Here is a 13,672-nt window from a genome sequence, read left to right on the forward strand (position 1 = left end):
ACAATCCTACAGCGCATTCTAGTAGGGCAGAGACGAGTAACATTGAAACAAGGCAAAACGTGATAGGTCTTCTTACAAGCAGCCATTACTATCGTCTGCAGGAACTTAGCATTGGAATATCTTAGCAGGAAAGATCGCAGCAAGCGGACACAAGTTGTGCCCAAGCATTTATGTCACTAGCGCATGTATTTAGCCTAAAAGTCTGCGAAACTAAAAAGGTGTAGAAGAGCTACGGACACCTAAAACGCGACTCGGATCTCGGAAAAGACTCTGCGAGTGCCCATCCAAATCTCGGGGATGAAAGCAACCTACATAAGATGCATGTGCTCATTGCTAAGAAGCCGAAAAGAAGTCGTCGTTAGAAGAAAACGCTGTTTATTTATTTGGGCGTGGCTCTAACGCGCGGTAGCGAACGACCCCCCCTGCCCCTGCGATTCGCCGTGGATATTGACGACTTCTGTACACTTTTTCGGTCACGATGCTTTACAGAGTCATTCATCGCAGCACCCAAGTGAGTTTTGATCGGTCGTATCGTTCGTTTCAAGCCACCAAGCTCCTACTTTCGTAAGGCGTTTTATCTCATTTCTTCAAGAGCGCTTTACGACCTTCATTGGGCTACGAACTCCTTCCGATGTTTCTCTCGAGTCGTGGAAAGCTGTTATCCTTAAAAGGGGTCTCATCTCTCAACGTTGTCTTTTATTTGCAGTCAAATGCTCCAGTTGATTTACCAGAAGGCAATATCCTAATCTATGTTACCTCATCCTTTCGATATGGCCATGAATATGATATCCTTGCTTCTAGTTCAATCTATGAAGAAATATGAAGTGGTGCTTTAGGGAAAGTCAAACTATGCTAAAGCTAAAAAGGCATCGCAATACACATCACTTTGTTTGTGATTTGTGACGAGAAAGACGCTAGTTTGAATCAGTCAGTCTATTTATACGTTTCAGGTGCCGAGCAGACTCCTTCGTTCTCACACTCATTCGAACAAACGAGTAAGTTTCATATGTTTCCTGTCCAATCTCTGTCGCATGTACAGTTTCCTGGTTTGTCGTACGTATCATAAATACATCCTTGAAAACAGATTGCGTTTTCACAGGAAGTTCCTCTCGAGCCATAGTTTACAGGTACATTATTTGGGTTTGGCACATCGACCATTTGAACATTCCGGGCTTCAGATCTATTCATTGCATGCAGTGCCTTGCTAATTTGACGCACAGTTTCAGTGAGCCATTGGCAGCTTTAGCCTATATATGCAGAATCCGTTACCGCATCCTTAAGGGTATATCGTTCTAAATAGGACTTCCCACAATTATACAGATCACAACCTTAATTGCATTCGCATCGAAACGCTCCTTCTGTGTTAATGCTGCTGTTCTTTCTGATGCACAGTAGTGGCTATGACGCAAGTGCAGCTACCACTGGTCAAATACTATAGTGGTACAGTATTATGTCCTACTCGGGGTCAATCGTTGTTAGCGCTTATCGTTGGCAGTGTTTAAACGGGGTGCTTGCGGTGGGGTATGCGGTATATGCGTTGTCGTAGTGTGCTCATGCCACGTCCATGCAGCCTCGAAGCAATCGTCCTTCGTCGGTTCAATTATTTCTGATGACTTGTCGGAATCCGTTGTCGCTTTCGCGATCAACAGAACGTGACCTGTATTACCATGGAGTTTAAGTGGTGATCAGACGCTTTTCGACACCGGTAGATACTAGTTACATGTGTACACGTGTATCTCTCAGCTGCAGCTGTTGCATCTAATTATGAAGAAACTCCATCCTGTTATTTCTTCTCAGAATCGTTGCAAGAAATACGTAGATAAGCGTACGAATGCGTGATTTGAACTTTTACACATTCGCACGTGAGCCACTCTAGCTCTTCTCATTGGGCGCTCCCTTTTTGGCGGGGTGGAAGTCCGGGAGTTTGACTGAGTGAAGTGTTTCTCTTTGTCTCTACTCTCCGTCCTGAATCCTTATTCCTGAAGACCTACCGCGCTGCATGCTCATCCTTATATACGACTCCAACGCTGCTGTGAGGCGCATGCAGGATCGGATTAGTCGTCGAGATCCTCGCTATTTGGCAAGCGTACGTTTGTCTTTCTCGGTCAGCATAGACTCGTTTGTCGATCATGTCTGTCGCAGCGCGTGTACTTGGTGCGTCGTCGCGCGTCGAAGCAGCGCGAGACGGCATTGTTTGCACTCTCCACGACGTTTCGCCCCGCGCGCGGACTCGGCGACTCGCGTACAATCCGCTCGCATCCAAGCAATCCCTCATCGCGTGCACCTGCCGATCGTTTCATTTCATTCCCTTTTTCTTTATCTCTAGTTTTGCCACGAGAAAGAGAAAAAGGATAGCGCTAGCCATGCCATTGCGACGATTAGGTTCGCATCACCCTATTGGGGGCCCCACTGGTGTAGGCGTGCACGTGATTAAGGGGACGGGCTTCCTATGACCCCGAGTGCCTGCGATGCCGCTGCCCGCGCTCGTGCTCATAGCTAATTTCCTACAGTCTAACCATTAGGTCTGGATTCCAAAAGTCTAATTGAGGGGGTCACGGGTGAGGACTGGTGGTCAGTTCGGTGCATGAAGCCCACTTGTGTACGTTCCAGAGAGTGTAGTAGGACAACAAATCGATATAATGCAGTATTAGAACTTTCTCCCTCACGTGCTTGGTTTGCATCACTACGTTAGTTTGCACGGGTCTTCTGCCTTTGCACTAAGCTTTTAGTTGGTGGCTGCTAGTGGGTAGGGCATTTTGTGTAGTAGGCTGGTAGCTCTTTCCCCCTCTTGTGCTTAGCTATCAGCCACTGCGTGCTTTAGATCATTTTTCAGTGGGTTTTCAGGTAATCTAGATTGATTAGAATATAGGTCAATGGATTTATAAGGTAATCTAGGTTTTTATCACGTGCCTGCTGTTCTTTTCTAGGGTAGTGTAGTAGGTTTCTTATCTGCAGGTTTTTATTTCTTTCACAGGTTTTTATTTCTTTAATAGGTTTTTATTTTTTTATAGGATTTTTTCTTGTTTTTATTTACAGGCTTTTTATGTTTTCTTTGGAGGTTTATATTTTCTAGTAATTTTAATCCTTTTTGTACTTGCAGATTTGTTTTATTTGATTACTAAATTGTTTTTATTCGTAGAGCACATGAATTGAAATTAATTATCTGCAGACTGTGCCAATACGGACAGTTAAGCGTATTCGGTCATTATATCAGTGTCTTTCCACTGACACGATATTGCAGGTGAATCAAGAGCAGAAGACAAGAAGGAAAAGAATAAACTTTTGTTGCATGCTTTAATTTGTGCATGATAAATTGTGCATGATAAATAGTTCTATTCTTTTTTTCTTCCTTAGCTCGATGTTATGGTGACAGGAATTGCATGATCGGTTAGCTTAGGGACTAGTCCATAAGCGCGCGTCTCCGTTCACCGCACGTCGCAGACAACCAATAACGAGGCGAGGTCCGAACTTTTATTAAATAAACCCGGAAGTAAACCGAAACTTCTTAAAAAAATTTGCACATGGGTCTTTCTTGTTTCGCTGTCCACCTGCACGGACCGCGGGAGTCCGTACAGGCTTCGGTTTGGTGGGGGTCACCCTCACTACTCCCCCGTCGGAGTTAGAGCCTGTTTAGTCTCCCGGCTCGGACGCCTGGGACCGGCAGCGCTCGGATGTGAGTTCTGTCGGCCTGGTTCCAGGGGGACCGCTATTGTAACCCACCGCGTCTTCCTAAGTGGGGTGGCAGTTTATCACTCGTGCCACTGGAGTAGGGGATTGAATCCCCTGCGTTCAAGCCACGTTTATCCTCTCTGGCTCAAGAGTTGGGCCGCTTTAATTTAGTCACCTCGGGGCCCAGAGGTGAATGTGCCTACAAAGCGAAGATAAACAGTTCAGATAAAATGCAAAGAACCTGAAGAGAAAAGGAGAAATCCTTTGCTTTCTCTTTGCGATGGCACAAAGGTAGTGAAGAAAAGCAGTGTGCGAAAGTTCGATGAAAGAGTTTGAGGTAATTAAGGGCCCATGACGTTGTAGAACGGTGCTCCTCTAAAAGGGAATCCCAGCTTGGCATGCCTTTGTATAGTACTGATGAAACTAGAACAATAAAATCTTAGACTTGCGTCTAATCTTTGTATGTACTACGTTACCCCAGTTTGAACGTTTTGTTGACTGGACAAAGAACAACATTCTAGGAGGTGGGTCGTGTAGCTATGCGTCGTTGCCTTTCGTCATCGTTGCTACGGGCAAAGGACCAGAGAGATTTGTCTTCGCGTTTCGGGTCATGGTTCCCGTGACAGTCAATTTCATCGACGTTCTCTTTGTCTTGCGTCGAGACGACACATCGGAGAAATAAAGTGACATTCTCCAATACAGTAGCGCTCTTACTTTGTTTCTGCTATGTTGGTCTTGATGCGCGTACAGAATCAACTGAATCCCTGGCCCTAAAGTAATTTCTCTTAACGATACGCCTAATTCAACTCAGGTGGCTGTTTACAAGTAACAGCTCTTCTATTCTTTTTCTTATCGCTTCTTTTCCTTTACAGTCTCCGAGTCGAGTATTCCAATTCACAGCTGTAGACCTATCATCAATTCATTCATTTGCAAATCACATCAACTATTCTGCTTTACTTCAAACGATTTGTTCCCGGCCCTCTTTCGCTCGTGAGTCGACTACGCCCAATTGACCATTCCCTAAACGCATCAATCAGAATAATAGAAAATGGTAGAATTAAAAAATATTAAAAAACTATTGATTAACGGCGTCTACTTTTTAAAGATGAGAGGAAGGATTGGCCTCGCGTGAAAGGCGTCCGTCAGCGTGAGAAAGAAAAGTGTGATAGTTTCCTAAAAACTCAAATAAATAAAAGAAAAAAAAACATTTTAATCCTACACTCGTATTCACATCCACGCCTACACAATTAATAATTAGTCCCAGCATGAAAAGGCTTGACGACAGCGAAGCATAGAAAGAATTGCCTTGGCTCCACGTTCAAGAAGATTAATGTTAGGGGAGTCTCTAAGCACTTGTCAGATGTGTAAATAGAAAAGCATACCGTACTCTGATCCGTGCTCACCTCGAACGATAATCACAATCGCTTTTCTCAATGAGATTCTCTCTGGTCTCAAATCGTTTTCTGAGCAATTGCCATGTATATACAAATTCGAGAAAACTAATGATTTTTCTTTCTCGTATCTTTCACCGCTGCGGCTAATCGTCGTCGCGTTGCATTCGATTGCAAATTCCTTGCCACTAACAGCCTTATGGTCGCTTCTCGTCGTCTAGGAGAAAAAGAGAAGAAGAGGTCGAGCAAGGAAAACGTCAGCGACGCCTCTAAGGAGGTCTGGCGCTTCGAATAGGATATCTCTAGTCAAAGTGCCATCCGAAAAAGAAGTGGGGCAACGAAATGCATGGAAAACCAACCTGGAAACGGTGAAGCGACCAGAAATTGAAGTACGGCAACTCCCGTATACCACGTGTAAAATAAAGTTATATTCAATTTTTTACTACTGTATAAATCGAATAAATGACACTAAAACGGCTTTTTACAATAATTGGCTTTATTAACCAAATTTGTGACAATGCCGTTTAATCCGGAAAAAATAAATTAATTTAAGGCAAACGGGAGCCCCCGAGAGTATGTCAAATATTTGAGATACGTAACAGTAGGGACCCACTAAACTTGGTAAGGTTTTTTACACACAGCAGGGTCAGGGCAAATAAAGGCACCATAGACCTACTCAAATATTAGACATTCACAGCTTTTAATTATTGTTAACGAGAGCCCCTGAGTTGGTGATACGCAACAGTTAGGAAAAGCAGAGAGCCACAAGGCCTGATAGTCCGCATTTTATAGGAAAAAGGCCGCCCTTGTTCTTGGCTTCTTCTTCTTCGGTGAGCCGAGTCTGAGAAGCCGCGGCTGCATGCAAATCTATCTAATTTCAAAGCGAGCGCAGAAAAGACAGCGCAAAAGAAAGCATAACAACATCGCAGAATATCAGCACGAAGTAAGAGAATGGCGAGGGGCCAGAATTTCTTATTCCGAATTGAAAGTCATTAGCCGCGAGGCGAGTTCAGGCCTGTAGCAGACGGTCTGGCCTGTCCAATTTTGGCCAGACCACTTTGGGAAATAAATTTTTTTACTAAATTCTTTAAAGTAATTCAAAGCCGTGGTGTCTCTCATAAAAGTGTTCTGCGCAGTGTACTAGCTATATTACTCGCCGTTCTTGAGGTCTGGAATTGGCTCTGACGTGCAAATGCTTTCTGTGTCAGCGCTGTCGCAAACATTTTCGGGACCACTTTGCGAGAGCAATAAATTGGACCGACCACGCGACCTCTTCTTGGTACTGACCAGGAGATAGAACTCATTCACCTCCGTACCGCCGAAGCCGGTAATAAGAACGTAGACGGAGCCGTCGGAGAACGCTTCGATGTCCGCGGAAACTTTGTTGATTTGCGAATTGCTCGTGTCGGATGTGACGCTGTTCTTTGCTGGACCGCAATGCGACGAACTGCACAGATAGGTGCTAAAGGCGCTGCTCGCATCGTTGGCGAAGACGTTAACAACAACGATTTCCTTCTGCGAGCTCTTGCGGCACATGGCGAAGGAGTAGAGAACGCTTTCCGTCGTCTTAACCTTTCCCGGCGCGGTGAGCTTCACGTTCTGTACCAGTTTCGGCTTGTACCAGTGGAACGAGGGGACACCGGGGGAGGCTTGAAAGGGGGAAAAACTGCGCGGCGTGTCCGCGACGCGTGGGAGCTGGTCCTGTTCTCTGAAGTCGATTCCGAACGTGAATTGGATGCCGTCGGCTTCGTTTGCGGTGACGTTGAAGTACAGTTCGTTGCCCATTTCCTTATGGTAGACGAACAAGCAGTTTGGGCCGTTCCCATCTTTGTTGTCGACGTTCGTGCAGAAGGGTTTCTTCCACGAGGTCGCGTTGGAGACTTTGAGGGTGACGTAGCCAAGAGTGGGTACCCACTCGAGATTGTAGGGCAGGTTGATGCTGACATTGGCTATAAAATTGTCGTAGCGGCTATCTTCGCCCGGGCAGAGATGCAAGGAGTAGTTGTACGCTTGGCCCGGGTTCGGGCGCTGAAGTGTTTCGGTCACGTACATGGAGGGAATGAAGATAGTCTCATCGGCCGCACCTGCAGACGAAGCAACCAAAGTTTGCGCACACACAGACAGATACAAATTTTGAACTAGCCTAAAGCGTAGAGTGAGAGGAGAATGGCAGAAAGATAAAGAGATTTCATGGTTAGCTGCAGTGCTTCGCTGATGTGCACCCGCTCTCTTTCTCAGCGGTTTTTCAACTAAGAATGCCAAGAAGCACGCATCAAACTATTCTTATAAGAATGCTGGGAAAAGATCAGCGGTTAGCGGTTAGCTCCGCGGTTAGCGGTTAGCTTCCGCTCACGTTTCTCTGACAAGAATGCTAGGGGGGATAAATTGATTAAGCTGTTCGCGGTTAGCGGTTAGCTTTTACTCACGCCCACGCCTGTTCCTACAATCCACTATAGGACTGTTTTACGGCTAGCCTAGGCCGCTGACATCGACGTTTGCATTATCGGGAGGCAAATACTCGATTAGGCCGTGCTGCACTGGTATAGCCACTATCAGGCGTACACCATCCAGACATTTCCACGGGCACTGCCTATAAAGAGCACGGTCCCGACGAGAACATCAAGCCTGAATGCCATACCAACATAGGAGAGTCAGAGACAAGGCTGGCTCTAGAGACGAGTGGAAGAAAGAACAATCGGACCTAAGTTGATGGGGGAGTTCGCGAAGACACGCGTGCGACTGTTGACTAATTATTCACTAGGGACCCAATGAGACTCGTCTAGACTCGTCTAAGGGGTCACCTACATGCTTAACGGGAAATGCACGCACACACGGCACACAGCTGACTCTAAACGCCTCCTTTGTGACGACAAGTCCTAGGAAAATTACAGCTGTACCGATTGAGTTGATTTAGTCGTTAGGAGCAAACGAATGATGTGGTTTTACCTATCTACACTATGCCTACATCTGCATAAGCGAATGTAAATCTTGTCCAGCACGCCTACAAAAACCAGCTGACTCAAACACGTTAAAACCAAAGCAGGAGGAAAACTGTTGCAGAGAACACTGCTTAGCGAGGAGGGAAGACATAGCGATACCGGTGATGCATCTCTCTGTTATTGGCACAGAAAAGCACAGCTGCTCCTGTTGTGTTGATATGAACTACGAACGCGTGCGACATATTACGCATGTAAAATAGTACAGACGTGGAGGCATATTAGAGAAGGTGCGCACACAAACATACGTCCTAACGATGAATATAGAAGAGCGAAGGCCAAAGCTCTTCAAGCGTATGAATATAGAAGAGCGAAGGACAAAGCTCTTTTATCGTATGAATATAGAAGAGCGTAGGCCAAAGCTCTTCTAGCGTATGATTATAGAAGATCATAAAGGAACGTAGGACAAAGCTCTTCAAGCTTATGAATATAGAAGAGCGTAAGCCAAAGATTTTCTAGGGTATAAATATAGAAGAATGAAGGCCAAAGCTAATTCTAGCGTATATAGATATAGAAGAGCGGATCGAGGCCAAAGCTCCTTTATCGTATGAATATAAAAGAGCGTAGGACAAAGCTCTTCAAGCACATGAATATAGAAGAGCGATTGACTCGACTCGATATTGACTCAATATTGACTCGATATTGAGTCTCTATCAACTCTCTATCGACTGTCTATAGAGTTATTCGTGAGCGTCGACGGAGAGAAAATGAAAATTAGGAAACACATGGGATCGAGATCGAGACGCCTCGAGGTAATTCTAGCTTCTAAAATTGAAATGCAACGTTTTCTGCTACTGAAAGAGACGTCGATTGCCTTTTCGGCGTTTAGAATGTCGAAACTGACGCTCTTGGCGGCAATTCGTTGTCTCGCGCGATCGAATGCAGACATGATTCGGCGTTTTCGCTCTTTTCCTCTCATTTCGTTTTCTCTCGCCACGCGCACGAGTTTGGAATATTAATCAAACTATCTAAGACGACCGATAAAGCAAGCGACACCGTAAAGACGCGAAAACGAACAGAGAATTGGCGAATTTCTAACGAGCGTCGGCCATTTTGAAAAAAGGATAGACTACCCGGATAAGAGTGAACTTCTTTGTCCGTTTCCAGCCTCCATCCTTTTAGATTCACTCTCGTACTCGAGTCGTTTTGGACTCCTCGAAGAAGGAAATCGGGCGGCAGAAGAGATTCCAAACACAATAGCGCACGTTATATGACGTAAATGTGACCGAATTGATCATACAGAAGTGGCGTGTTCACTATGTAATGATGGCCCACAAGGGCGCGCGCGGGCGAATCACAGTATGTTTGTGCACGTTGCCAATATATGTTCTCCGTTCAATGTACCCTTCTACTTAAATAAATTTTGACGTTTACGTATGACTTCGTGCCCAGACTCCTTCCGGCCCGGATATTCCATCCTGGCGAGAGAGATACGTGCACATATTTTCGTTTTTCTTCTGCTCAGCTCGATCTACAGGCCTCGCAAGCCAACTGTGAGTCGTGGTCGTTAATTTCGTATAATTTCAAATTTAACAAAATTAATTGATTAGTTAATTGAAAGAAAAACTGTGAGACGTCATATGTGAGGAAGCTTTTTCTTTCCGTATGACGTATTTGGTAAGGATATCCAATTTGGCAAGGCTTGCCTTGATTAACACTTTGCAAGACATAGAAATCAGATTATCAATGACGAGAAAGAAAAAATAAGCCTAAGTTAATCTTTGAACTTTCTCCCTTGGGCACTACAGGAACACCAAGAAAGAGACCAAAAAAATGGAGGACATTGCATTACTCGCCGATATCGTCTTTTAGCCTTCATAGACAATCACAGTATAAACGCATTTTCTTTTACAATGTCTTACAATGTTTCGTCGCTCCAATTGAAGGCGATTGATCAGTTTCTTATTCACATTGCTGTCATCGTAATCGATTTGAAGTTTTTCGTGTACGGGTGACCTTAGGTGTGAAATGGGCGCCGATCTTCCAAAACGCATATGATGCCGAATTGGCTTGTCCTTGATAGGACTCGCGTATATTGAAAGTGAAAGGCAAAAGACAAAGAAAGTGACTGTCATCAGCTGTTTCGTCATGATCGCTGCAAGGTATTTCGGTATAGTGGTTTAGGTACCGGACTGACCCAGAGTTTTTATATAGTGTGCAAGCAGGAATTTATCCTAACCGCAGTCTATCGTCCGCCTAATTACTTGCTGTGGATGGCGGAAATTAACCATGTCGCGATCCCGTCACGTGGAAGAGAATCACTTCCTCGGATGTGACGACGCAGCTTCCTGTTTACGTCGATCACCTCAATGATAATGATACAAATGTAGGGTTAGAATTAACGTCATGCCACAGTTCCATCGGTGCCTTATACCGTGTACCACATGGGTGTACCTTTTACTTCCAAAAGATGGCTGTCTTCATCACATCGGCAATTCTCTTCCCGTCCGTGCAAAGAAGGAATGCCGAGAAAAGTAGTTTCCTAGCAGCGAGCAGCGTGGTTTGAAGGGGATAGAACGATAAGTTAAAAATTAGGGAGAATTGCTATGTAGTCAATGAACAGAAGTTAGCCTCGCGTTCGCCAGGTTCTTCTCCCTGTTCTCCCATACAAACGGGGGACGCCGATATACGTTTAATGATGCGGACGAGCAACAAGCGATGGATCGGGTAAGACGACGCCTTAATTAAATTTGACGTGTACGTATAGTCTCGTGCCCTGACTCCGGCCCGGATGTTCCATCCTAGCGAGAGAGAATACGTTTACGCATTTTGTCTTGGTCAGCTTGATCTATAGGCCTCGCAAGCCAACAGTGGGTCGTGGTCGTCGAGTCTGAATCGTTGTCTCAGGCTCAGCTATCGATCGATCAGGTTTCTTGTTTATTAAAACTTTCTAAACTGGAGCATGCGAGATGATAATTTTTGACGGCCGATGAATGGGACGTTTTCTTTCCCGTTGCTACATGGATACGGTATATAGCCGATCGTTTTTCGACGATTACCCGAATGTCTTCTCCAGATATTTCAAAAGTTGCATGTGAAACAAAGGTCACAACGGTGAATAGAATGCGCGCATTGCATGCGTTGGATCACACTCGTGATCAGGTCTGTTGATCTTAGGTGTTCGGAGGAAGCTATGCAAATCTTGTTTAGATCGTCTCTGTGGGAAAATGCGGTGGCGCGTCTCTTTACTTGCAGATATCGGTGGAAGCGATGGAAGCGTTCGTTAGCTTAAACTAACAGTGTTTATGTGAAACTGCTTTGGTAACGCCCACTAGCGGAAGCGATGCAATTCTAAATTTAGATCGAGGAAGCCAAGGTGGGTGGAGCAAGACGTAGGAAGCGAAGAAACCCCCACCCACGAGTTTACAAAGAGCGGACCTATAAAAATCCGGTCATTCCTCGAGACTGTCACTTTTTAAGCTGTTGCCAATCTCTTACCGTCTTCTCCAGCCATGTCTGAACAACCTATTCCACTGAAGGATGAAAAAAACTTTTACCACCCACAAAGCGAGCAAGAAATAATCACCCTGGTCAAGCTCGCCAAAGAAAAGTCGCTCAAAGTTCGAGTCCGAGGATCGGGCCACTCCATGGCCCGAGCAATCTTCACGGACACGGACACGGGCACTCCGGCTCGCGACGGTATCGCCGTTAACGAAGAAGCTCCAGATGGCAAAGATATTAACATCGTGCTTGATCAATACGCCAAAATTATAAGCGTTGACACCGAGTCGAATTTGGTGACCGTGCAAGCGGGCATTCACCTGGGTCGCGATCCCGAGGATCCTCGCAGCACCCTTGAAAACTCTTTGCTCTACGTCCTTCATCATACGTTCGGCCTGACGCTGGTAAACCTCGGCGGAATTACGCATCAGACTGTCGGAGGTTTCCTGATGACCGGCTCTTCTGGCGGATCTCTTCTCTACAGTGTGCAGGACAACGTACATGCTCTGCGATTTATCGATGGATGTGGCGCGCCTTACGACGTCGACTCAGACGAGGAAAATTTCGACGCTTACGTCGTGTCGCTTGGTCTGCTGGGAGTGCTCTCAAGGGTCACCTTCAAGTGTGAGAAGACCTTCAATATCAAAGGTTCCCAGTCTGTAGCTCTCACCAAGCTTTCAAGCGTCGATCTTTTCGAGGAAGACGAACAAAGGCAGACCATGGATCAAGCCGAAAAAAGACCGAACCTGATTGAGTTCTTGAGTAAAAATGATTATGCTCGTCTTCTCTGGTGGCCACAGGGCACCGAACTCCTAAGCAGTACAACGGTGTGGAAGGCTAAAAAGATGGATGCTGAACCTTCGTTCAAACCAAATCCTCACGCAGTATTTGACAATTTGTCGACAATGGTTCTCTACTCCTACGTCATGATATTGCTCGGCAATTTCGGAAACAAAGACGGAGTCTTGGCACTAGCACAAAAGAAGTCAGAAAGAATCCAGAAACTTAAAACTGAAGAACTGCTAAAGGCGAATCCTTCTTTGTGTGAGGACGTCGCGAAGAAGTTAGCCGAAAGCTACGACAACTGCAATCTTTCTCTTCTGGGTCTTGCGGCGAACGCTATTAGCGACATAGATTGCAAACCCCTCATCCACTTTCTCACGACGGTGGCTATTGGCATCTTCAACTCCATCGACGGCAACGTCGAATTCCAAGATTATTCCTACACCGGCCTGCCCATGGATAATTCTGCGGATGACGTGATTGTTCCAGTCATGTGGACAGAGATGTGGATCCCTCTCGGAAAAGCTACAGAAGCTATGAAAGCTCTTCGCGAATACGTCGGATGGTCTATAGAGAAAGCCGGCAACAACGCTTGGGAGCTTTATGCTGCGAAGCCTTCTAAGGCGTGGCTAAGTATGTCGTACACCGACGGCAACGACGAGTGGAAGGACGGCGCTTTCCGAATCGATCCCTACTGGTGTGCCGATAACCAAGGAAATTTTCGCGATTTCTACAAACCTATTTGGAAGTGTTTGAAAGAGGCGAAGATTCCGTTTCGCCTGCACTGGGGAAAATCTTTTCCTCTTATTGATGATGCAGATATAACTCGCGAGGACGTCGTCACTGAACGCTATCCACTGTTGAAAGCGTTTCGCGACATTCAAAAGAAAAGAGATCCAGCTGGCGTTTTCCTTAACGACTACTGGAGACACTGGCTGAGTTTTGAATAAACGGAACGCTATAGCACAGCGAGAGATTGTTTTGCGCAAAATTGATGTTCTCATTATTTTATGTTGTCTATTGCGACGTGTGCATGCAAATGTTTGATAACTGCATGGCTGTTTGTGAAAGCGTAATGATTAATGGAATTGTTGTCTTCACCCTGACCGGGTCCAAATCTCTGCATGCTTGAGAAGCTGCATTCCTCGCATATATCACAATGTCAACGACACTCAGAAGGCTTACTAGCTTTAGCTAAATAAACGTTGATAAAAATTGTTCTGACTTAACGCCGCTTGTATATTGGAAGTCAGACAACAGGCCAAACCCTGCCGCAAATAAGAAATAGAACGCCGCAAACATAGTAACTTGCTGCGTACTACGCACTCGCTCGGCCCAAAGAGAGTATACAGATGACTGCTCGTCCCTGCGTAGCCGATTCTGTAAGATCTA

The 13,672-nt window shown here is 45.6% G+C and overlaps 2 protein-coding genes and 1 long non-coding RNA gene across 5 annotated transcripts; 1 reads left to right on the forward strand and 2 right to left on the reverse strand.

The window, feature by feature from the left end:
* Nucleotides 1–3,461: 3,461 nt before the first annotated feature.
* LOC136198190 (uncharacterized) lies at nt 3,462–7,832 on the reverse strand. Of its 2 annotated transcripts, XM_065988099.1 has the most exons (8): nt 7,699–7,832; nt 7,204–7,650; nt 4,889–7,144; nt 4,766–4,842; nt 4,627–4,689; nt 4,493–4,577; nt 4,146–4,439; nt 3,462–4,092 (listed from the first exon to the last, which is right to left on the reverse strand). In XM_065988099.1, exons 3-7 carry the CDS (start codon nt 4,934–4,936, stop codon nt 4,422–4,424), a joined length of 291 nt encoding a protein of 96 aa, XP_065844171.1. In that variant the 5' UTR covers nt 4,937–7,144; nt 7,204–7,650; nt 7,699–7,832; the 3' UTR covers nt 3,462–4,092; nt 4,146–4,421. The 2 variants fall into 2 exon arrangements, with proteins under 2 accessions (XP_065844171.1, XP_065844170.1); XM_065988098.1 differs by lacking the exons at nt 3,462–4,092; nt 4,146–4,439; nt 4,493–4,577; nt 4,627–4,689; nt 4,766–4,842 and having other exon boundaries at nt 6,118–7,144; nt 7,699–7,797.
* Nucleotides 7,833–9,548: 1,716 nt separating this feature from the next.
* On the reverse strand, nt 9,549–10,249 carry LOC136198200 (uncharacterized). Its single transcript, XR_010672682.1, has 2 exons — nt 9,919–10,249; nt 9,549–9,869 (listed from the first exon to the last, which is right to left on the reverse strand). It is a non-coding gene; the product is annotated as an uncharacterized lncRNA (long non-coding RNA).
* A 289-nt stretch (nt 10,250–10,538) lies between these two features.
* LOC136198187 (uncharacterized) lies at nt 10,539–13,386 on the forward strand. 2 transcript variants are annotated; one of them, XM_065988095.1, is made up of 3 exons: nt 10,539–11,025; nt 11,073–11,158; nt 11,207–13,386. In XM_065988095.1, exon 3 carries the CDS (start codon nt 11,509–11,511, stop codon nt 13,228–13,230), a length of 1,722 nt encoding a protein of 573 aa, XP_065844167.1. In that variant the 5' UTR covers nt 10,539–11,025; nt 11,073–11,158; nt 11,207–11,508; the 3' UTR covers nt 13,231–13,386. The 2 variants fall into 2 exon arrangements, with proteins under 2 accessions (XP_065844167.1, XP_065844165.1); XM_065988093.1 differs by having other exon boundaries at nt 11,021–11,158.
* The last annotated feature ends 286 nt before the right edge of the window (nt 13,387–13,672 follow it).

This window comes from Oscarella lobularis, chromosome 18 (genome assembly GCF_947507565.1).
Source record: "Oscarella lobularis chromosome 18, ooOscLobu1.1, whole genome shotgun sequence".
In the NCBI taxonomy this organism is placed as follows: domain Eukaryota; kingdom Metazoa; phylum Porifera; class Homoscleromorpha; order Homosclerophorida; family Oscarellidae; genus Oscarella; species Oscarella lobularis.

Excerpts from the sequence above, each read along its gene's own strand:
- LOC136198190 (XM_065988098.1), bottom strand. The coding sequence starts at position 7,252 with ATGAAATCTCTTTATCTTTCTGCCATTCTCCTCTCACTCTACGCTTTA. Across the intron at positions 7,145-7,203 it reads CCTCTCACTCTACGCTTTAG|GTGCGGCCGATGAGACTATC; the intron begins GCTAGTTCAAAA and ends CTTCGTCTGCAG.
- LOC136198187 (XM_065988095.1), top strand. The coding sequence starts at position 11,509 with ATGTCTGAACAACCTATTCCACTGAAGGATGAAAAAAACTTTTACCAC.